Here is a 25,888-nt window from a genome sequence, read left to right on the forward strand (position 1 = left end):
TCCATCACTTTAATCATCATCATCATCATCATCATTGTTTAATGTCCGCTTTCCATGCTAGCATGGGTTGGATGATTTGACTGAGGACTGGTGAAACCGGATGGCTACACCAGGCTCCAATCTGATTTGGCAGAGTTTCTACAGCTGGATGCCCTTTCTAATACCAACCACTCTGAGAGTGTAGTGGGTGCTTTTACGTGCCACCTGCACGAAGGCCAGTCAGGCAGTACTGGCAACGATCTTGCTCGAAAGTCCGTTACACATGCCACGGGCACAAGTGCCAGAAAGGTGACGTTGGGCACAGGTGCCATACCGATTTCGCTTTCACTTGCCCCAATAAGTCTTCGCAAGCTGAGTTTCGTGTCCAATGAAGGAGACAACGTTGGCATGGGTGCCAGTCGTCGAATTTAGTTCGGTTTCGATTTCACTTGCCTCAACAGGTCTTCGCAAATGGAGTTTAGTGTCCAAAGAAGGAAAGGTACGCATACGTGGGCTGGCTACACCCCTGGCAGAGGCCTTGGATTTAGGTCTCACTTGGCTTGCCGGGTCTTCTCATGCACAGCATATTTCCAAAGGTCTCGGTCAGAAGTCATCGCTTCAGTGAGGCCCAATGTTCGAAGGTCTTGCCTCACCACCTCAGCCCAGGCCTTCCTGCGCCTACCTCTTCCACTGGTTCCCCTCAACTGTTAGGGTGTGGCACTTTTTCACGCAGCTATCCTCGTCCATTCTCGCCACATGTCCATACCAGCGCAATCGTCTCTCTTGCACACCACAGCTGATGCTTCTTATGTTCAACTTTTCTCTCAAGATACTTACACTCTGTCAGGTATGCACACTGACATTACTCATCCATTGGAGCACACTGGCTTCATTCCGTGTGAGCTTACGCATGTCCTCAGCAATCACAGCCCATGTTTCACTGCCATGTAGCATGGCTGTTCGTACACATGCATCATACAATCTGCCTTTTACTCTGAGTGAGAGACCCTTTGTCGCCAGCAGAGGTAGGAGCTCTCTGAACTTTGCCCAGGCTATTCTTATTCTAGCAGCTACACTTTCAGCGCACCCACCCCACTACTAACTTGGTCTCCCAGATAGCAGAAGCTATCAACTACCTCTAGTTTTTCTCCCTGGAATGAGACAGAAGTTGTTTCTTGAACATCTGCCACATACAAAAACTAACTTCCTAGTTAACCTGCCGTTGATATTGCTGCACCTCTTATGTGTCCATAGCTTGCACTGGGTACATCTTATAGAGTTACTACCTACACCTTTTCTACAGATCGAGCAGGACCATCTACCTGAAGGGGTTTGTGTGTTGTCTACCTTCCTACAGACTAGGATTTTGGTTTTTGCTAGGTTGACTCTAAGGCCCTTCAATTCTAGTCCTTGCTTCCACATCTGAAACTTCTCCTCTAGTTCTGATAGTGACTCAGCAATTAGGGCAAGGTCATCAGCATAGAGGAGCTCCCAGGGGCATCCTGTCTTGAATTCCTCTGTTATCGCCTGGAGGACTATGATAAATAGGAGGGGGCTGAGCACGGAACCTTGGTGGACCCCTACCTCTACCCGGAATTCTTCACTGTACTCGTTGCCAACCCTCACCTTACTGACAGCATCTCTGTACATGGCTCGCACAGCTCTCACTAACCATTCTTCTATCCCAAGGTCCTCATTGACCACCAGATAAGGGATTGGGGGACCCTGTCAAAGGCTTTCTCCATGTCAATGAAAGCCAGGTATAGAGGTTTATCCTTGGCTAGGTATTTCTCCTGCAACTGTCTTACCAGAAATATAGCATCAGTGGTGCTTTTCTCTGGCACGAACCCAAACTGCATCTCATCTAAATTGATTCGCTTCCTAATTAGTTGGACTATGACCCTCTCCGTGACTTTCATTACCTGATCTAACAGCTTGATGCCTCTGTAATTATTTGTATCTAAAGCATCACCTTTACCTTTGCAGCAGTTGACTATGGTGCTGCTACACCAGTCATTGGGTATGACTTCTTCGTGTATCACCTGGTTCGTAATACGGGTGACTAGGTTATAGTCGACACTGCCAGATATTAGTGATTCCTGATGGGCCGGGGGCTTTCCCTGTCGTCATACTCTTAATTGCTTTATCTACCATGGTACTGTTAACTTGGATAGCTGGTCCCTCTGTTGGGTCGACATTCGGCAGACTCTCTTTCTTCCATTCATTCTCTTTATTGAGCAACCTTTCATAGTGGCGTCTCCAAACCTCTTTCTTTGCAGCCTCGTTTAGTGCAAGTGTACCATCATCCATGCGAACACATTTCTCTCCCACGACATCATGATTCTCTCTCACACACTGTCTTGCAACATGAAATACTTCAAGTCTTTGGTCCTCAAGGCACAGAACATTGGCAAACTTTTTCTTATCTGCTTCCCCTCTGGCTAAGTAAACTTGTCTCCTAGCTTCCCTTCTGGCAGTCTGATACAATTCCCTGCAACCTCCATTCTTCCAGTCCTTCCAAGCCTGTTTCTTTTGTCTAATAACCCTTGACCCTGAAAAGATGAAAGGTAAAGTTGACCTTGGGATTTGAATTCAGAACATAAAGAACCAGAAGAAATGTTGCAAAGCATCTCGTCCCATGCACTAATAATTTTGCCAGCTCATTGCCTTAATAATAGTAATAATGACAATAATAACTTTCAATTTTGGTAATACTCCTTAAAATTTGAGGAGTTTTGGGTAAAATAAATTCTATTAATTCCAATATTTGATGAGTACTTCATTTTATCAGTCCCAACAGGATGAAAGACAAAATTAATCACAGTACAATAACTACATTAATGTAAATAAACAGTAATAACAGAGTGACAGCAAGAATTAGGAAAGGAATAATAATAAAGGTTAGAATGACAATAAGAATTAGACAAGGGCAGTCATAGAACAATCTTACTCGTATAACTTTGAGAGATCCACTGAAGAGCTTGTTTCGTGCTGAAGCCAGTGTACAAACAGGATTATCATGGGATTCAATAGCTTTTAGCATTTCTAATGTATCAATACTCCAGACCTGCAAACAAAATATTTGAATATATACAAGTACATATACACAGACTAACACATATATGTACTCTATATATACACAGCGCAGTTACACTATGTTTGCAACCACAAACTAACTAGTAACTGGGCAGCAAAGTAAAACACTAAAATTCAAGTGGATTAGATGAGATAGGTTTGAGGGGTTGGTAACAAAAAAATAGATAAAATAAAAGAATAAAAATATTTAAAAAAAACAGAAAAGTTTTTCTCCAACAAAGGGCTCACTCTGAAAATTTTGAAAGGCTTTCCTCACATTATTCTCACTATATTCAACTACAATATTACACTATACTACATTTAACCACACTTTACTCTATCCATACCATACAACTATACATTATACACAAATACAGGGTGTTCAGGCTAAATTTGATGATTTTTGTAATGTCTTCATTTTTCAGGAACAGTTTGATATATTGTTGAACAGTTAACAGTATTGGAGAGCATAAAGATTTGAGTTGTAGTGGAGAAAAAGTTAGTTGACATGGAGGATTGGAAGCCATCTAAATATTGGAAAAGAGTTACCTGTATCATGATGATTCATGCTGGGTGTCAAAGTGCCAACATCACGACTGCTGCTCATTGCTTCATAAACACAATAAATACTGCAAGATGTGACATGGATAGCTTTGATGATGACTATGAAGCCATGTCCAGCAAAAAGGGATACAGCAAGCATTCTGAGTTTGCCAGAGTTTGTCCAACAACTTCAGGACAAGGTGAAGGAAGATCCAAGCAAGGAAATCTGGGCTTTAGCAAGAAAGATGGATATTGGAGTTGCTGCCATGAAACTGGCCTTGAATGAGGACCTTTGCTACCACTCATGCAATGGGTGCAAGGAACAAATTCTGACAGCCAAGGCCAAGGAGAACCACTTGACAAAAGCAAAGAAGCTTCTGAACAAACTGAGGCATCTTGTTTCTCTCAGATGAGAACTGCCAGAATCAGTCAAAAAACATCCAGAACAGGTTGCTTGCCTACAATCCATGTGATGTTCTATGTATCATGAAAATCAAGTTCCTCTTAAATATCATGATCTTTGGGTATGCCTCTGGTGAGGGTGACATCATGCTGCCCCACATCTCAATTCAGATGGCTATGTGAATCTGCTGGAGACTGTGGTCAAACCCTGGCTGGAGATGGTTGCTGCTGAGACAGTGGGATTTGGCTCCTTGCAATACCTTCATAAAAAGCCAAAAATAGCTGTCAAAGAATTTCTACAACTTCACCAGCTCCAAGCCTCCTAATCCCCCTGATTGTAATCCCATGGATTATTATGTGTTGGGTGCAGCTGAGAAAGACACCAACTGCTCTACTTACAACACCAAGGCCAAGCTAATGGCCAAGATCAAGGAGGTGTTTAAAGATCTTGTCAGGGACACAGTGAGGAACGCATGCACCAGGTTTCAGAGATACTGTGTTTGCTTATCCTTTTATGCAAAATGTCAGATTTAGCCTGAACACACTGTACATCATCATCATCATTGATTAACATCCGCTTTCCATGCTGGCATGGGTTGGATGGTTTGACTGAAGTCTAGAGAGCCAGAGGCTGCACTAGGCTCCAATCTGGCCTGGCAGAGTTTCTACAGCTGGATGCCCTTCCTAACGCCAACTACTCCCAGAGTGTAGTGAGTGCTTTTTACGTGCCACCAGCACAGGAGCCAGTAAGGTGGGCCTGGCAATGATCACATTCGGATGCTTTTTATGTGCCACTGGCACAGGAGCCAGTCATGGGGTACTGGCATTGGCTACGATCGGTTGGTGCTTTTTATGAGCTTTTTACATCACTATATCAAAATTATCTCACCTCCACATTACATGTCTCAATTAATTTGTAACAATAACAATAACATCCATCAACTACCATTCCAACTAGTAGTTTCCGCAGTATATTTCTTCAGAAATAGCTTCTGTAAGATGGTAGAATATGGAGTTAGGGAGATATGGCTGTTATAGTTAACAGACAAAATAACTGCACAAAAGCTCCCAGTAACATGTGATGTTGGATCACTTATTGGTTTCAATGAAGTGTTCTACTTATTCATTAAATTATGAAGATGGCTGAATATTCCACAAACATGTATACTTTTAAACTAATTGTCAAGCAGTTTCAGGTGAACTTTGAATTAAATGTACAGTCCATCCAGTGGGGTCTTACACAGTTCCCCTTTACTTAGTTTCCTTGACAAGTCTGGTTTGACCTGAGGCTATGATATAAGACTGTCTGAGGCTAAGACAAAAGAATGTCTGAAGCTATAATAGGAAACTGTCTGAGGCTATGATAAGGGATAGGCAATTTCTATAATATTTTTTAATTAGCTGAGAACCAGGATAGTCTTCTTGGTTACAAAGTGGACAATAAATCTAGAGATCATCAGTTCATATTCTGCCACCAGTAGTACTGCAACATGTCCATGGTTACGAAATATACTTGATCCTTAGTTGTTGAGTATACTTCACTGTTCACAGGTACTGTAGGGTAGTGATATCATTTACAAAGGCTGTGCAGTAAAATTATTAGACATTTAAATCCATAATAAAAGGATTTGCTAGTTTATAGAAGTGAGTTCAATTCCTCCAGTAGAACTCAACCATGACAGAGCAACAAGCCATGTGGATATGTCTCATGTATTAACATCAGAGACCCACTCCTATCCTTGAGAGTGGGATGGATCTGTGATATTAAATCCCTAACCCAATAGAATACAAAAACTGATCCTGAAGTTTGTGGTGTTAAATCAATCATCCTTTGTATGGTATGCTACTTTATTGCAGCTGATATCCTCCAATGTTTAAGTTACAAAATTACTCCAAACCATAAAATAATGTGATAACTTGATTAAAGACTTCATCAATCTCCCAGGAATTGTCATACTTTTTCCCTTTTGGAAACTTGAACTTAGTTTTGATATGACTAGCAGAAGATTAAGGCATCTTGAGAAAATGTGAAAAAGTAAATAAAATATATTACTCACAATGATGTTACAGTCATGTGACCCACTGTAGAGTTTGTTTCCATAAACACACAGAGCAAGAACAATACCTGTGTGTCCCTCAAGTGTTTTTGTACATTTATAGCTAGTACTGGTGTCCCACACCTAAAATATAATAAAGGTATAAATGTTATGGAAAATACCAAAAGGCATCACCACATACATGGATTATGTCCTAATTTAGTAAATGTAAACATATTTCAAGGGGAGATTGAAAATGATTGTACTTCTAGTAGAATACCAGGTCATTGGTTTACACCCTGTTACTAACACAGGGTTGTGATCATGGTTAAGCCATTTAGCTGAATCCACCAAGCTCTAAACAGGTAGCTGGGGTGATATAACTTACTACTGTAGGCAATGGTAGTTGAGGACTGACTATGCCAAGTTCAATTCCTGTCATAGACTAGTGTTTTCTACAAGAAGATATTATTTGTCTCACATTTGATTAATGCTAATTAAAGCAGAGAAAGTAGAGGATTGATGGATTTTTATCATTCAGAACAAGGGAATTTAAATATTTTGTTCTTATTGTGAAGGAGTTTCTAACATACAGAAGTCATGGCATTAAAGATAACTCATTGTAATTCTCTAGACAGAGTATCTACAGGATTTTTATTTTCAAGGAAGAATACACCTGATTGGTTTCCAGTTTGACACAGTGGCTTCATGTATAGGAGGAAAATAAAGCTTGTAAAAGAACCTGAACATTCTTTAGTACTATCAATAGGAATTAAACTGTTGGAAGCTACCAAAATCATAGAAATATTCAGTGAATGACAGATGAAGAGAATGTCCTGCAGAGCAAGCTGTATGTAAAATATAGATCAGAAGCCCAAGAATGTTCCATATTGCAATAAGGCATCACATTACAGACAGACTGCTTTGTTCTATGTCCATTTTCCAATGTTAATACAAGTTAGATGAATATATTAACAAGGCATTGTTTTAGAACTGGATGCTTTTCTGTCACTAATCCTTACTTAGTTTTCAAATAAATTTGGTCTTAAGCTGCATATCTATTGTCAGTGGAAGTATGTACACCATATATATATATATATATATATATATATATATATATATATACTGTAATATCTATACCTAACACTTTGGACAATTCTTATTTCATACATATATATATCAAATTGAATTTAAACATAATACTGGAGTCAACTGCAACCAATATTTCTAGGAACTAAAACTGTTTTTGATGAACATTGAATTCCATTAACTGAAAGAACATTTTAGAAGTAAGAATCATTCAAACATGTGATTAAGAAGGGAAAGTACGTACCTTGATTGTTTTGTCTGAAGATCCACTGTACAAGTAATCACCAAAGACACACAGACACCATACAGGACCCTGAAATGTTCAACACTGATATACAAATATGTCTGACATTGTATTATATAAGCATACAGTCTCAGGTATTCGGAATGAAGAAAGAATGGTAAGAGGCAGTATGCCTGGCATTTGTAGCTGTATTCAGCATTAAACAGGGAACAATTCCAAAGACCCATATTGTAAATTAGTTTGATGAGAACATAGCATTGCAGCCACCCCACCAGCGGCCACCAGCCACATCCCACAACCACTGCCATACAACCATCAGTCACACCACCACTGTCAACATAACTGATGATATACTACTGTTACAACTTCTGAAATAGGTAAATATATGAAATGTGAGGAGTATGTGTGGTTGGGGTATTATCTGGAGGACATATATCTCATTTCACTTCTCACAAAGTTATCAACCTCAGTGATTTCTTTGTTCACAACACTTTGTAACTCTTTTACTCATCCCATGCTAATACTATTGGTGCAACAGCTGAGTGTTTTACAATCATCAACCCTCTTTATCAATTTGTCTTATCCCTTACTGATATTGCACACTGACATTCAGATATTCCAAATACTCTCCATCTCTTTCTCACCTTCTAAGTTCTACCAAACTGTAACTGTCATATATGTATCAGGCCATCTAACTAATGTATATCCACATACCACACAGTGTCCCTTAATTCTATACCCATGGCATGTCAGATGATTAGTCAGAGCTCTGCCAGGTTTATACCAACCATACCTGGCATCACATGTGCTTCACTCCTGACCTATCAGAAGTGATAGCTGGATGACGGAAACTATCCTTTAAGGCAAGTCCCTTCACATCAGTACAACCAATGGTTCATTCATAGTATTATTGCAGCCATTTAGGCTGAAAACACAGACTACATGGTCTGTTTCAAATTTTGGCACAAGACCAGCAATTTCAGGGGAGGGGCTAAAACAATTACACCGACCTCAGTGTTCAGGTACTTACTTTATTGACCTTGGCGGAATTTGAATGTAAAGATGGATGAAATACTGTAAAAGCATTTTGCCTGGCATGCTAACCATTCAGCCATCTCGCTGTCTTAACTGACCATTTTATATCAATGCTGGTACAGATTACAGCACCCTCTACACTATACATACATGGCAAATCTTCTCCAATTCTATCTCTTTCCACTCTCCCAGGTCCACCACCTTGCACACATATACAAAGTGTGAAAGTATCTTTGCTCACTTCAAACCAACTAGACTGCTGGCCCTGACAGTTGTCCCTACCCTTCCTTTCAAACACTGTACTTCAAAACTGGTCCCTACACTCACCTAACTCTTCAATCTCTCCCTCTCTATAGGGTGTAATAGGTGATCATGAGAAACACATAAACAGTATGCCCCATTCTCCATAAAGACAATCTCTCTCGCCCTGACACTTATCCTAAGGTTATGGAGACAGGCATTAACAATGTCTTCAAAACCTTAAGTCACTATCTTCCTTTAATGACCACAAGGATGGTTTCTGAAAAGCTAGATCCATTGGTGACTCACTCCCCTCTATCACCCATCAGTGGGCTCTTGCCATACCAAAATTTGATGAAAGCAATGCTGTCTCCCTCAACACCATCAAAGAAAGCTTTGAACTGCATCTGGCATGCAAATCTCTCTTAAAATATCTCACCTATATGTTCCATCCATCTCTTATCTCTTGGATTAGTATCTTGTTATCATATGCTGTGTGTTAACAGAACTCTTTCTGACCCTTTTTTTGGCATGCCTCAAGTTTCTGTCTTCTGTCTCTTGCTTCTCTACATCAATGCCTTATTGGTCATCACATCCCCAAAAAACCCATCATTTGATAAAAAAACACTACTCTTTATTATCTACTTTTTCATGCTTGTATGGGTCAGATAGTGTTTACTGAGGCAGATTTTCTGTGGCTGGATGCCCTTCCTGTCACCAACCCTCACCTGTTTCCAAACAAAGTAATATTTTTCTATAGCCAGGTATGTTTTCATTGAATATTGGAAATGAATGACACTGCTTTTATTACACAGACATTCATTTATAATAATCATGTGATGTCAAAGAGACACAAATGTATACACACTCAAATACACACACATGACAGGCTTCTTTCAGTTTGTCTACCAAATCCACTTACAAGACTTTGGTCAACCCAGAGCTATAATAGAAGACACTTGCCCATGGTATCACACAGCGAAAGTGAATCCCAAACCATGTGGTTGGGACTGATGTGTGAGCCATAATGGACCCCTACCTGTACATTAAATTCTTTACTGAGTTTATTGCTGACTCTGTGTGTGTGTGAGTGTGTTTGTGTAATTAGGATGATGATGATATACACACATCATCATCATCATCGTTTAACGTCCGTTTTCCATGCTGGCATGGGTTGGACGGTTCAACTGGGGTCTGGGAAGCCAGGAGGCTGCACCAGGCTCCAGTCTGATCTGGTAGTATTTCTACAGCTGGATGCCCTCCCTAACACCAACCATTCCGGGAGTGTAGTGGGTGCTTTTTACGTGCCACCAGCATAGAGGCCAGATGGGGCTGGCATTGACCAAGATTGGATGGTGCTTTTTACATGCCACCGGCCCAGAAGCTAGTCAAGGCAGTGCTGGTATCGGCCATGTTCAGATGGTGCTTTTTATGTGCTACCAGCAAGGGGATCACAACTACAATTTCCATTTGATTTGATTTTGATGTACTTGACTCAACAGGTCTCTTCAAGCATGGCATGTCATGCTACAATTCAAGGTACTTTTGAGTGGGCTGCTTATGCAACACTGGTGTAGGTTACAGCTGTGAACTCACTTTATTTGCTGGGTCTTCTCAGTCACAGCACATCTCCAGAGGTCTCAGTCTTTTGTCATTGCCTCTGTGAGGCCCAACGTTTGAAGGTCATGCTTCACCACCTCATCCCATGTCTTCCTGGGTCTCCCTCTACCCCAGATTCCTTCCACTGTTTGGTAGTGCCACTTCTTCACACAGCTCTCCTCGTCCATCCACAGTACATGACCATACCAGCGCAAACGTCTCTCTTGCACGCCACATCCAATACTTCTTATGTCTAACATTTCTCTTAGGGCGCTTACACTCTGTTGTGTGTGCACACTGACATTACACATCCTGCGGATCATGTTAGTTTCATTTCTTTTGAGCCTATGCATGTCTTCAGCAGTCACGGCCCAGCAGTCATGTCTTCAGCAGTCACTGCTGTGAAGCATGGCAGTTTGCACACATGCATTGTACAATCTACCTTTCACTCTGAGTGAGAGGCCCTTTGTCACCAGCAGGGCTTTCTGAACTTTGCCCAGGCTATTCTTATTCTAGTGGTAACACTCTCTGAGCATCCAACCCCACTACAGAATTGGTCACCTAGGTAGCGGAAGCTAGCAACTACTTCTAGTTTCTCCCCCTGGCATGTGATGGAATCTATTTTCTGGGCATCTCCTGCACACGAAAGCTATCTTCCCGGTTAATGTTCCTTTGATGTTGCTGCACCTCTTATGTGTCCATAGCTTACACTGAGTACATCTTATGGAGTTTCTACCTACACCTTTTCTACAGATCAAGCAGGGCCACCTATCTGAAGGGGTGTGTGATGTGTTCGCCTTCCTACTTACTAGAACTTTGGTCTTTGCAACATTGACTCTAAGGCCCTTGGATTCTAAATTTTGCTTTCACACCTTAAATTTCTGCTCTAGTTCTGGTAGTGATTCTGTTATGAGGGCCAGGTCATCAGCATAGAGGAGCTCTCAGGGGCAACCTGTCTTGAATTCCTCTATTATTGCTTGGAGGACTATGATGAATAAGAGGGGGCTGAGGGCTGATCCTTGGTGGATCCCTACTTCTACCCGGAATTCTTCACTATACTCATTGCCAACCCTAACCTTACTAACGGCATCTCTGTATAAGGCCTAACCCTAACTTTATTAACCATTCATCAATCCTCAGTTTCTGCATCGCCCATCAGATAAGGGATCGGGGGACCCTATCAAAGGCTTTCTCCAAGTCCACAAAAGTCAAGTATAGGGATTTATCTTTGGCTATAAGCAACTGACAAGAAAGTGAGTAATAAGTGCCACATTAGTGGATGGACAACTTTTAATTGCTAAGTGCTCTTAGTACAGTTGCAGTGGCTTCATGTGATAATATTTGCAATTATTTAGGTGCAGTTATAATAATACTGGTGATTTAGCCATTTTTATTAGACTAATGTTGTTTTCACAATATAAAATCTCATTTTACATCTTGTTTACATTCAGTTTAACATAAATGGCTAACTCCAGTTGAATAACTGCAAATTTTTATTTGTACAAAACCAATGGTACAGTCCTAAGAGCACTTGGCTCTTAAAAGCTGTAAAAAAGTTAGTGCAAAGACAAAAGTTAAGTGGGTTAAAGGAAGCAATCAGGTAGGGATCAAAAATTGGTTATTCCCTTCTTTCTATTAATAATAATCAAGAGTTCTACATTTTTCTGAAAAAACTTTAACATCACTTACCTGATGCCCAACAAATGTTCCACGACATTTGAACATTCGTTGTGGATCATCATAACCTGAAAGTGGACAGACAACTCTTGCTTAGTGTTGTTTACCATGATTAAAAAATTTGTGTATGTGTGTGTTTATTGTTGTTTATTTTGAAGAAAAATTTGATAAAGCAAACCTTATGATCTAAGATAGTCCAGTCGTCACAATCCTACATTAACCAATACTAAAAGCTTTTATCATAGAGTAGAAGAGGTTTCAGGCAAATATTTAAAATATGTGCAAATATCTGTATTAATATAAACAAACAAAAGATATTTTATGTAATATATCTGTGAATGACACCTCTCATCTTTATTAAAGTCACTTTATAGTAAGGAATATTTTATATAAAAGTCGTTTAAAATTATGCCTTGATACAACACAAATAATTACTTATTTCAATTATTTCAGGTAATCTAGCTGAGGATAAATCAGAGGAGCATAAAACACACGCAGATGTATACAGACAGACAGATGAATATGTAGATAGACATACAAACAGACAGCTGGGTATGTATGTGTATGTATGTATATATATATATATATATATATATATATATATATATATATATATATATCATCATCATCATCGTTTAACGTCTGCTTTCCATGCTAGCATGGGTTGGACGATTTGACTGAGGACTGGCAAGCCAGAAGGCTGCACCAGGCTCCAATCTGATCTGGCAGAGTTTCTACAGCTGGATGCCCTTCCTAACGCCAACCACTCCGAGAGTGTAGTGGGTGCTTTTACATGCCACCGGCACGAGGGCCAGTCATGGGGTACTGGCAACGGCCTGGCTCAAAAGGTGTTTTTTACGTGCCACTTGCACGGGAGCCAGTCCAGAGGCACTGGCAATGACCTCGCTCGAATGATTTTCTAACGTGCCACCAGCACAAGTGCTAGAAGGCAACGCTCGTAACGATTACGTTCAAATGGTGCTATTTACGGGCCACTAGCACGGAAGCCAGACAGCTGCTCTGGCAATGAACATGCTCAGACAGTACTGTTAGTGCTCCACTGATGCAGGTGCCACTCATCGGATATGGTTCAATTTTGATTTCGATTTGACTTGCCCCAACAGGTCTTCGCAAGCAGAGTTTAGTGTCCAATGGAGAGGTAGGCATGGGTACCAGTTGTCGGATTCGGTTCGATTTCAGATTTACTTGCCTCAACATGTTTTCGCAAGCAGAGTTTAGTGTCCGATGAAGTAAAGATATAGTTAAGTGAGCAGGCCACACTTCTGGCAGAGGTCCCAGCTTAGGCTCTTACTTGGCTTGCCAGGTCTTCTCACATACTGCATATTTCCAAAGGTCCCGGTCACTAGTCATTGCTTCGGTGAGGCCTAAAGTTTGAAGGTTGTGCTTCACCACCTTGTCCCAGGTCTTCCTGGGTCTACCCCTTCCGCAGGTTCCCTCAACTGCTAGGGTGTGGCACTTTTTCACGCAGCTATCCTCATTCATTCTTGCCACATGTCCATACCAGCGCAGTCGTCTCTCTTGCACACCACAACTGATGCTTCTTAGGTCTAACTTTTCTCTCAAGGTATTTACACTCTGTCGAGTATGCACACTGACATTACACATCCATTGGAGCATACTGGCTTCATTCCTTGCGAGCTTACGCATGTCCTCAGCAGTCACGGCCCATGTTTCACTGCCATGTAGCATGGCTGTTCGTACACATGCGACATACAGTCTGCCTTTTACTCTGAGTGAGAGACCCTTTGTCACCAGCAGGAGTAAGACCTCTCTAAACTTTGCCCAGGCTATTCTTATTCTAGCAGCTACACTTTCAGCGCACCCACCACTGCTACAAACTTGGTCACCTAGGTAGTGGAAGCTATCAACTACTTCTAGTTTTTCTCCCTGGAGTGTGGTAAAGGTTGTTTTCTGCACATTCTCAGTGTTTATTGCTCCTGAGCATCTTCCACATACAAAAACTACCTTGCTAGTTAGCCTTCCTTTGATACTGCTGCACTGAAGCTTTATGATTTAATTGGGCCAACCGCAGCTTTGTGATTGAATTTGGTAGGTGGAAGTTACTGCTGCGTGTATATATGTCTGTGTATGTGCTTGTGCCTCTCCGAAAGAGAGAGAGGGGGGATATATATAAATATTATTATTTCTAAAGGAGATAATGACAGCAGTACTGTGTATTAACAGTTATTGCCAAGCTAACATAGCAGTCCAGGAAAATAGGATTAATGCTGCTGTTGATTAGCTCCAAGAGTCCTTTGCCTCCAGCCAGCTATGTGACACACAAAGGTGTGTCCATTACAACCATGGCAGCATTCATCTTATTTTTCTGGACTGCCATGTTAGCTTGGCAATAACTATATATATATATATATATATATATATATATATATATATATATATATATACGTACATACATACATACATACATACGTAAATGTCAAACGATGAAATGAGTGCTCAACACTGCATTGCTGGATACATAATTTCTTTATTTGTGAATTAAAGCTATCATTGGTTTCAGGATAAGAAAAGTAGGAAAATATCCTAGTACCTTAACAATTTTTCAAGCCAATCATATGGAGAAAGGTGTTTGCCTCCATTTTGGAAAAGTCTCACTTTGTTCATGAGATTTCTTGTAAATTTGTGTAAATAAAACAATGATTCATTATGTCCCTATTATGTCCCTTGATTCATTGATTTATTTATTTGAATTTAAGAGAAGTCCTGTGAACAAAGCAAGACTGTTTTCCAAAATGGAGGCAAACACCTTTTTCCATGTGATTAGTTTGAAAAATTGTTAAGATACAAGGATATTTCCCTACTTTTCTTAACATGAAACCAATGGTAGTCTTAATTCACAAATAAAGAACATATATATATATATATATTTCCAATTGCAAGTTTTCTTTTCAGGTACACGACACTGCTTTCCCCCTTCCCAGGCTACAGGCCCACACCCCCAACACCCATACTGTTAGGATTGGCACTCTCAACGTCGGCACGCTGAAAGGTAGATCTGGTGAAATTGTTGAGATGCTTGAACGGAGACGCGTAGATATGTGCTGCATCCAGGAAGTAAGATGGAGAGGAGGTTCTGCGAGGTTCCTCACAGGCAAAGAACACAGGTACAAGATTTTCTGGGCAGGGAACACTGACGGGGTCGGGGGCGTAGGAATACTTCTAGCGGAGAAATGGGTGGATAAGGTAATCGAGGTCGTTAAAGTGACAGAGTACTTAAGATTAGACTAGTGCTTCATCATAGATTAGCCACTGTCATCTCAGCCTATGCACCTCAACCGGGGCTACCAGATGGTCTGAAAGACCAATTCTATGACACCCTCTTGCAAACTACCTCCAGCACGACGTCCGACATGACCATTGAAGTCTCCAGCCACAAAGAGAAGGTCCCTGTCACTCGTCGACGAGGTAGTTTGCAAGAGAGTGTCATAGAATTGGTCTTTCAGACCATCTGGTAGCCCCCATCTGGTAGCCCATGGCATGCATGGAGGTTATGGCTTCGGTTCCCGCAACGAGGAGGGAACCAGACTGCTGGAGTTCTATGATGCAACCGATCTTATGGTCTGCAATACCAACTTCAGGAAACCTGCCAGTCACCTAGTCACCTACCGCTCTGGCAGACACTCTAGCCAAATCGACTACATCCTCGCCAGAAATAGGGAAAGAGGGCGGCTTATAAATGCCAAAACCTACCCAGGCGAAGAATGTACCCCACAACATAGATTAGTAGTTAGCGACTTTGGGATCAAGGCAAAATGGGTGCCCAGAATTAGACAGGCTTGGAGGAGAAGGGTGTGGAAGCTTAAAGACCCTGCAAATGGACAGAGACTTAGAGACAAGTTACTTGAAGCATTTAACGAAATAGAAGGGGATATAGCATAATACAACGTGGAAGACAATTGGAGATTTTTGCGGGACAACCTGTTGAAAGCCACCGACCAGATTTGTGGGTGGTGTAAGGTCCCCTCCCGACCCAGAGTAACGTGGTGGTGGAACAAGGAGGTAGACAGGGCTATTAGACAAAAGAAACAGGCTTGGAAGGACTGGAAGAACGGTGGTAGCAGGGAATTGTACCAATGTGCCAGAAGGGAGGCTAGGCGACAGGTTTATTTAGCCAGAGGGGAAGCAGATAAGAAAAGATTTGCCAATGTTCTGCGCCGTGAGGACCAAAGACTCGAGGTATTTCGTGTTGCAAGACAGTGTAGGAGAGAGAATAGTGATGTTGTAGGAGAGAAATGTGTTCGCATGGATGATGGTACGCTTGCACTAAAGGAGGATGCAAAGAAAGAGGTCTGGAGATGCCACTACGATAAATTGCTTAATAAAGAGAATGAATGGGAGGAAGAGAGCCTGCTGTATGTCGACCCAATAGAGGGACCAGCTATCCGAGTTGATAGTACCGGGGTAGATAAAGCAATTAAGAGTATGAAGACCGGGAAAGCCCCCGGCCCATCAGGAATCACTGCAGAAATGCTCAAAATATCTGGCAGTGTTGGCTATAGCCTAGTCACCCGTATTACGAACCAGGTGATACACGAAGGAGTCATACCCAATGACTGGTGTAGCAGCATCATAGTCAACTGCTACAAAGGTAAAGGTGACGCTTTAGATACAAATAATTACAGAGGCATCAAGCTGTTAGATCAGGTTATGAAAGTTACAGAGAGGGTCATAGCCCAACTAATTAGGGAGCGAATCAATTTAGATGAGATGCAGTTTGGGTTCGTGCCAGGTAAAAGCACTACTGATGCCTTATTTCTAGTGAGACAGCTGCAGGAGAAATACCTAGCTAAGGATAAACCTCTGTACCTGGCTTTCGTTGACATGGAGAAAGCCTTTGACAGGGTCCCCCAATCCCTTATCTGGTGGTCAATGAGGAAACTTGGGATAGAAGAATGGTTAGTGAGAGCTGTGCGAGCCATGTACAGAGATGCTGCCAGTAAGGTGAGGGTTGGAAATGAGTACAGCAATGAATTCCGGGTAGAGGTAGGGGTCCACCAAGGTTCCGTCCTCAGCCCCCTCTTATTTATCATAGTCCTCCAGGCAATCACAGAGGAGTTCAAGACAGGTTGCCCCTGGGAGCTCCTCTATGCTGATGACCTTGCCCTAATTGCGGAGTCACTATCAGAACTAGAGGAGAAGTTTCAGGTGTGGAAGCAAGGTCTAGAATTGAAGGGCCTTAGAGTCAACCCAGCTAAAACCAAAATCCTAATAAGTAGGAAGGTAGATAAAACACAAACCCCTTCAGGTAGATGGCCCTGCTCAGTATGTAGAAAAGGAGTAGGTAGTAACTCTATAAGATGTACCCGGTGCAAGCTACGGACACATAAGAGGTGCAGCAACATCAAAGGCAGGTTAACTAGCAAGTTAGTTTTTGTTTGTGGCAGATGTTCAGGTGCAATAAAGACTGTAAACAAACAGGAAACAACTTCTATCTCATTCCAGGGTGAAAAACTAGAGGTAGTCGATAGCTTCCGCTATCTGAGCGACCAAGTTAGTAGTGGGGGTGGGTGCGCTGAAAGTGTAGCTGCTAGAATAAGAATAGCCTGGGTAAAGTTTAGAGCTCTTACCCTTGCTGGCGACAAAGGGACTCTCACTCAGAGTAAAAGGCAGACTGTATGACGCATGCGTACGAACAGCCATGCTACATGGCAGTGAAACATGGGCTGTAACTGCTGAGGACATACGTAAGCTTGCAAGGAATGAAGCCAGTATGCTCCGTTGGATGTGTAATGTCAATGTGAATACCCGTCAGAGTGTAAGTATCTTGAGAGAAAAGCTGAACATTAGAAGCATCAGTTGTGGTGTGCAAGAGAGACGATTGCGCTGGTATGGACATGTGGTGAGAATGGATGAGGATAACTGCGTGAAAAAGTGCCACATCCTAACAGTTGAGGGAACCCGTGGAAGAGGTAGGCGCAGGAAGACCTGGGCTGAGGTGGTGAGGCAAGACCCTCGTACATTGGGCCTCACCGAGGCGATGACTACTGACCGAGACCTTTGGAAATGTGCTGTGCGTGAGAAGACCCGGCAAGCCAAGTAAGATCGTTGCCAGTGCCCCTGGACTGGCTCTTGTGCGGGTGGCACATGAGATGCACCATTTTGAGCGTGGCCGTTGCCAGTACCGCCTGACTGGCTCCCGTAGGATTTTCGAGTGAGATCGTTGCCAGTGCCCCTGGACTGGCTTGTGCGGGTGGCACATAAAAGACACCATTTCGAGCATGGCCGTTTTCGTGCGGGTGACACGTAAAAGCACCCACTACACTCTCTGAGTGGTTGGCGTTAGGAAGGGCATCCAGCTGTAGAAACTCTGCCAAATTAGATTGGAGCCTGGTGTTGCCATCCGGTTTCACCAGTCCTCAGTCAAATCGTCTAACCAATGCTAGAATGGAAAGCGGACGTTAAACGATGATGATGATGATGATGATGATGATGAATCTTGCGTCAGAACTTTTCCCACGGTGGAACAATGGTTGTGATCTGACAGCAGTTTAATATATTCCAGATGCCTTTGGCTAGGCCGTAACAATGTCTCCACCACTTGACCCTTTCTAACCTCTTCTACTCCATCAAAATCTAGAATAGAGATAACAAGACCACCAGCTAAATCCATTGTTCTCAGTAATATATCTATCCTTCTAGATAGCTATAAAAACAGGAGACCCCAAGCCAAATAGTTAGTAGTCACTTGGGGACACAGAGCGAAGTAACTAGTGACAACTCAATTAGTTAGGGAATGAACATCTACAGATATAGTCACAAGCAGTCAGCCACTAAAAGACAAACGACCAGAGGGAAAAAGAAGTTTACAACCAGCCAAATATGAGACACAACTTCCCTTGACTCTATAACTATCACTAGCTCATCTCCTTTCTCGGTAGCATTACCCTATCTTTTTATCTGTTTACTACTACAAGAATGTGTACACACCTATACAGGCCGAAATTAACTTTCTTTACCTTGCATGCTTTACATACAAACTGTTATACTATTACACTAACCTACCCGTCGTGGTATAGTGTTTATTAAAGTAACGGTAAATAAATATTTCTATAAAAATTTCGACCACTCTTCATCGTTCATCTTATAACCTGTTACAATTGGTAAATAATACTTATCGTTACAATTGGTGACACATCGACTACACAACACAAAAACATTAATCGTTACAATTGGTACCCTCTGACACTAACACTATATCGTTATAATTGGTGACCCTCCGACTTCATCTTAAAACCGTTTTATATATATATATATATATATATATATAGGGAGACAGACAGATGGATGGACCATATGTACTTACCAGCCAATTGGACACCAATATTTAATCGCTTGTTAATATTAGAAATTTCTTCCTAGAATAAATGGAAAAAAATAACATTAAGTGAAACTAAAATATCAATTACAATGAAAGTAAAATTTTTAATCAGAATATAATTTCAAACCGTAATTAGTACTTTGTTCTTAATTGAAATTACAGTTATCTCCCCTGCTGCATCAGTTCTGCTCTAAGGATACTATAATGAAATTAATGCAGGATAACCAACAGCTTAACCACTCTACATTTTGTGTATTCAGTGTCTATATTTCATTATCAGGTTGTAGTTCTTAATCATGAATCAATCAAGGCGCCACTATATTGCTATTTTTCTGATTAGAAATGAAAGTCAAACTTCACTTAAATCACAATATGTTTTCTTAAAGAAGTTACTCATTTGATAATGCAGTTCTATACAAACTATGTCTAAAAAAATGACTGGATAATCATAGCTGGAACTCCTTTGATAAGAGGTCTGGTCAATCAATATTGGCCTGTGATTAAGCAACATTTCTAGAGAGAAAAACACTTTGTTACAGTCAAGTTAACACAATGGCCACAGTTTATTTTTTAAATATATTTTATGCCACATCCTATGAACCACAACTGATTGGTTATAAAATTCTGATAGATACCCAGGTACTGGTCCACTGGACTTCTGATGTTGAGAGTGACAAGGGAGTACCAGTAACTTGTTGCAGAAGAGATATATCACAAGACTGTTTGAAAAGCACTATTTTTTTCTTTCTTCTTGAGGAAGAAAAGTCTCACTGATGTTTACATCCATTGTCTAAATACATAGGTGAAATACACACATAAACATATATACATACACCAATATACATATACACACATCCATATATCTCACAATGGCTGCATGTAAAAAAATAGAATTTTAAAAATCCTTTTACCAACAAGTGCAAGATAAGATATTTTCCAACAGAATAAAAAGTAGGAACATGAAAGACTCACTGCTACCAGGGCATTTTCTCTTCGATTATCAATTACTTCAGTCATAATACAGTTCTGTTTGTGTTCCAAGAGATCTACAATGTTAGCAAAGATTACATTTTAACATATTCATGAACCTGGAAGTGATTGGACATACTGTATTTTATCATTTCAAGGAAGATTAATCATTTCTATAAGATTAGATCCCACACCCATAGCCAACAAAGGTTATGGGTTTCAAATATTTCAAAACAGGCATGAAGAAATTCTTGTAGTAAAACAAATCTCATTGACAGTAAACTTTTACTGAATATCTTTCAAAAAACACTTTGATAAAAATCATGTTAGAAAACTATATCAAATTCTATGTGGTAAATTGTGATGTGCATGGTGCACAGAGAAAGTTGAAGCAATGACATGCATGTTTATTTTTAATACTCTCTGGCAAATTCAAGCAAATACACTAATTGCTGTTGTGTACATCACAAGAGAACAGCTTCATCTTTATGATGACTATGTTCACAACATACTTGATTCAGTAGTACAAGGGATTTTGGGACACTGATGTTTTGATAAGTTATGTCAGCCAGAAGTACTTAGATAAGTGGATCTAAACCAGAGTCAACACTCTTTATAATTTCAGTGAACAAACTATTTGCTGATATCTGTTAACTAATAATGAATCATTAAATGCGTGGTGAAAAGCGGGTTTGAAAATAATGACTTGCACATTTACTCTTAATAAGTTACTCTTAATAAGTTCTGCTTGTTGAGCTGTCTGTGATGCTCTGATGACTGCAGTAGAAGCAGAATTCCAAGCATGCTGGAGTTCTGCTTGTTGAGCAGTCTGTGATGCTCTGGTGACTGCAGTAGAAGCAGCATTGTGTGCACGCTGAAGCACATGTTATTCTTCTGTTTCGCTTGCCTGCAAGGAATGCAAAACAAGCATTTTTTGTTTTTCTGGATGCTTTTTCAAGGCATCCTATTGAAAATCTGTAACTGAATGCAAACCAGAAAACTTCAAATGGGATATAGGGTTTGGCAATATGCGATGTTGACCAATAAAGAAGCAAAACTTGTGGATGAATAAGCTACCAGAACCGACCAAATATTGCTTTTTTTAGAATGTAACTGATGAATTTAATCTGTAAAATTTGTAAAAACGATAGAAGAATTTGCCAAAATAGAATTCAATTATGCTTACTGATAAAAAAGTAACTCATAATTTGAAATGTTGATACTAATATTTCTTCTTCATGAAATACAATTAAAGATTAAATAATGGGCATGTACATGTCAAATCAAGTGAGTCACGCAAAAGTCAAAAAAATACTGCTAATTTTTTGTCTTATATAAGAAACTGTTAGGTAAAGTTTTAGATATTTGTTACCCAAATTTCCATGTTCAATTACCAATCAATTTGTCGTTTTCTACAGTCAATTGAATTTTGATGTGAGAAAATATTCACAGAGTTGATTGATCCCCAAAAGTGCCATTTATTCGTTAAAGTTAATATTTTATTTCATTTTTACTTATTCAAAACAATTGCCTTGTCTTCTTACTCTTTTGTGTCAGCTTATTTATTAAACACAGAATGAAATGCCTGGATGCACATGTTCGATTACCATTGATTCTAGAAAGATATCGATTTTTACTGCAATCACATATGTTCTTTCATGAAATTTAACTGGTGCACCCACTATATCTTTTACCTATGTGTAAAATTTCAGCACAATCAGTTGAAAAATACAGCTGTTATAGCCTTTTATACACACACACAAACAGAATGAGATTTATATATATATATAGATAGAAAGATAGCTAGAGAAAGAGATAGCAAAGAAAAGCTTAGGTAGTCTGGTCTAAATATTAAGAGTGGGGGGGTGAAACCAGATAATGTTGCATGACCTAGTCTGTTTATTCCATGGCTTGGGGTAGGGAGGTGTGCACTAGTGTAGTACTTCCCTATATGGAGTGATCCTTCCCCACTGAACCTGGTTGGTACCACAGATACCTCTACCTCCTTAGATAAAACCTGAGGTAACCTCCACATTCCACCCTCTCCCTATCTCCTCAAACTTAACCTTAGTAGCAAACTCAATACGCACTCCTGCCACCTTGGGATTCTGGATCCCAAATCTGCTGTAGCTTATCAACATCCTAGGCTTTTCTTTGCTCTGTTTGAAAACCATTTCCCTAGTTCCAGCACCCTTAGAAAAATCTTCAACTCCCAATGTATTAAATTTTCCAACTCCACCCAACTATCATTGCCAATATAAATCAGCAACTGAGTAATAAGCAACTACATAACCAGAAATTAGGTAACTTTAATTACGCTAATCCAACATACTCTAGTCCCCAGCCACCTGCCCATAGCTCTAGGATGTCCTTAAACCTTACTGATACCAAAACTTACCCCACCAGCCCTAACCCTAATACTCTGTCCAATACCCTTAATCAACCTAGCGATCTGACTATACCAACTACTAAGGTAGGGAATAATAGGAATGATATCACTAGACATGAGAGCTACTATAAGCTACATCCTCTAGACGGCTCCCTAATGTTGAGTGTGATACTAATTGGTCATCCCATAATTAATGCGCTTTTTTTATACTTCTTTTATTTTCTAAAATTCAGATAAACAAAGTTCTATTTTAATCTACAATATACTCTCCTACACACACGTCCATTTCATATATCTTTCAATTTCTGCTCTCTGCAAATAAAATTTTTACCTGTGCCCTGGCACTTGTGCCGGTGGCACATGTAATGGACTTTCGAGCGAGATCGTTGCCAGTGCCACTGGACTGGCTCCCGTGCAGGTGGCACTTAAAAGACACCATTTCGAGCGTGGCCATTGCCAGTACCGCTTGACTGGCCTTCGTGCTGGTGGCACGTAAAAGCACCCACTACACTCTCGGAGTGGTTGGCGTTAGGAAGGGCATCCAGCTGTAGAAACTCTGCCAAATCAGATTGGAGCCTGGTGTAGCCACCTGGTTCACTAGTCCTCAGTCAAATCATCCGACCCATGCTAGCATGGAAAGCGGATGTTAAACAATGATGATGATGATGATGATGAAAACTGCTTACAAAAATTGTGATTAATGTATAATTTCTTTCTATGTTTATCTTAATATATAAAGCTGAAGTTGTGTGTCTGTGTGAAGCTCTTTTAAAAGTGTATAGAAATCCACATTTTCCACTTTTTCGTAAAAAATTTTACATCAATGGAATTTTCTTGATGTGAACTTTCCAGTCCAGTAATTAGATTTTTTAAATTCCGTTTACTTTGTGTGATTTAAGGGAGATTTTGCTGTTGTTTCTAGCAACTTTTATATTTCCTTCCCTTCTACCTGGAATGGCGTTCTTACACACGCATTCAACATATAATATAGAGAGTAAGAGTAAAAGAGGGAGAGAGAGAGAGAAAGTGATACATACAAAGTCATAGATTAAACTTTCCTCTCAGCATTCTTTACCTATTTTTCATAACATAGATATGTAAAAACACACACAACCACACATATGTGATCTGTAACATACACACATCAACATTATACATATAAGATTTAGTTTCTGTGTTTCTTATATAAACACATGCACGCATTGCTATTTTATAACTGTCTTGCGTTCTCTCTTTCTCTCTCTTCATTGCTACCATCTCTATTCCTTTCTCCCCCCTCTCTCTTCCTCTTCTCTCTCACAAAACATTCACTACAATATAACTCATGTTCGTCAATGTTTGGTAAATATACCACGATTTTCACTAGGGTGTTAGGGTTTATGTATCATTTTCTCTCTCTCTCTCTCTCTCCCTCTTTTACTCTTACTCTCTATATTATATGTTGAGCGTGTAATTACTGCAGTGGAAAGTTCACATGGAAAAAATTCCATTGATGTAAAAATTTTTAAATTCCGGTTACTTTGTGTGATTTAAGGGAGATTTGGCTGTTGTTTCTAGCAACTTTTATATTTCTTCCCTTCTACCTGTACACACAATCACTGACTACAATATAACTCATGTTCGTCAATGTTTGGTAAATATACCACGATTTTCACTAGGGTGTTAGGGTTAGGGTTTTAGAGTCAGAGTTAGGGTTTTAGGGTTAGGGTTAGGGTTTAGGGTTAGGATTAGTGTTACGGTTATGGTGTTAGGGTTAGTGTTAGGGTTAGGTTTAGGGTTTTAGGGTTAGGGTTGGGTAATCATGCGGGTGTTAATCTGAAAAATTACAGAAATGTGAAAATTACCGACCCTGCCATCTATTATAACATTTGTTGTTCTGTTTAATATATACATAGATTATGCCTCCAAAGAAGAGAGTTTGCTGGGGAAAGAGAGCAACCGGTTTAAAATGACAGCAACAGACTGCAGCAATTCACCACATTCCAGAAGCTACTTTGACCATAATGCAAAATGGTGCATCAACATCTTCTGCCTAATCTGATAGAATTCTGGCAAAACTGTGTAGCAACAGATCGCCAGCAATTGCTTCATCAGAAATTGCTGTCCTACCTCCTGCTATGTATAATCAGGGCAGCGCAAAAAGTTGTTTGGCACAAGCATTTCTATAGCCAATAGACGGATGAAATTTACGTATGCTTAATAATGTTACGCAAAACAGCCTTCAGACTTTCCCTATTAATTTCATCGTCTTTTGAATTATTAACATATTTACATCATACGAGTTTTTTCGTTGTAAGGTTTTCTTTTTTAGTTGATTTTCACTTAACAAGTCTTATCATAGATGGCGTAATAAGTCACACCCGGACAATGTCGGGTTATACTGCTAGTAACTAAATAAATCTTTTAATGATTAGACAGACGTTCAATAGAATAGCTCTCACAAACAGACTATGTAAAAATCCTTTCTTCACAACTCCTGAAGCCATTTTCTGAGGCTCCAATCGAAACGGAACACGAAATGATCAGGTTGAGAAACGCTGTTATAGATTATGCCTAACCAAAAAAAATCACAGCCACATCATCCAAACAGACAGGGTGAAACCGGGCTTAGCTGCTAGTATGTATATATATATATATACTCTTTTACATGTTTCAGTCATTTGACTGTGATAATGCTGGAGCACCACCTCTAGTCGAGCAAATTGACCCCAGGACTTATTCTTTGGAAGCCTAGTACTTATTTTATCGGTCTCTTTTGCTGAACCGCTAATGTTACGGGGACATAAACGCACCAGCATTTATTGTCAAGTGATGTGTGTGTGTGTGGGTGTGTGTGGGGGAATGAAGAAACAAACATACACACACATACATACATATATATATACACACACACATATATATATTAACACTATCCATATCACGTCCTCCACGTTTTTTGTTTTTGTTTTTTTGTCTTGTTTTGAACTTATATACATATATATATATATATACATATACACACATATACACACATATATATATATATATACGCACACATATATATGTATATATATATATATACACACACACACACACATATATATATATATATATATATATATATATATATATATATATATATATATATATATATATATATATATATATATATATATATATATATATATATATATATATATATATATATATATATATATATATATATATGTATATATATATATATATATATATATATATATATATATATATAT

At 39.9% G+C, this 25,888-nt stretch overlaps 1 protein-coding gene across 1 annotated transcript in view; it reads right to left on the reverse strand.

Annotated features, from left to right (window-relative positions):
- The window catches only part of LOC106872578 (E3 ubiquitin-protein ligase TRAF7), a 32,131-nt gene extending 11,770 nt beyond the window's left edge, over nucleotides 1-20,361 (reverse strand). The window contains exons 1-6 of the mRNA XM_089356700.1: nucleotides 20,252-20,361; nucleotides 19,265-19,316; nucleotides 11,932-11,987; nucleotides 7,369-7,437; nucleotides 6,057-6,179; nucleotides 2,930-3,046 (exon numbers count right to left, since the gene is read on the reverse strand). Coding sequence (XP_089212826.1) covers nucleotides 2,930-3,046; nucleotides 6,057-6,179; nucleotides 7,369-7,437; nucleotides 11,932-11,987; nucleotides 19,265-19,316; nucleotides 20,252-20,296 — 462 coding nt within the window. The 5' untranslated portion in view covers nucleotides 20,297-20,361. The remainder of the gene's footprint in view (nucleotides 1-2,929; nucleotides 3,047-6,056; nucleotides 6,180-7,368; nucleotides 7,438-11,931; nucleotides 11,988-19,264; nucleotides 19,317-20,251) is intronic.
- Between the last annotated feature and the right edge of the window lie 5,527 nt (nucleotides 20,362-25,888).

The sequence above is a fragment of the Octopus bimaculoides genome, chromosome 8, assembly GCF_046866305.1.
Source record: "Octopus bimaculoides isolate indiv1 chromosome 8, ASM4686630v1, whole genome shotgun sequence".
In the NCBI taxonomy this organism is placed as follows: domain Eukaryota; kingdom Metazoa; phylum Mollusca; class Cephalopoda; order Octopoda; family Octopodidae; genus Octopus; species Octopus bimaculoides.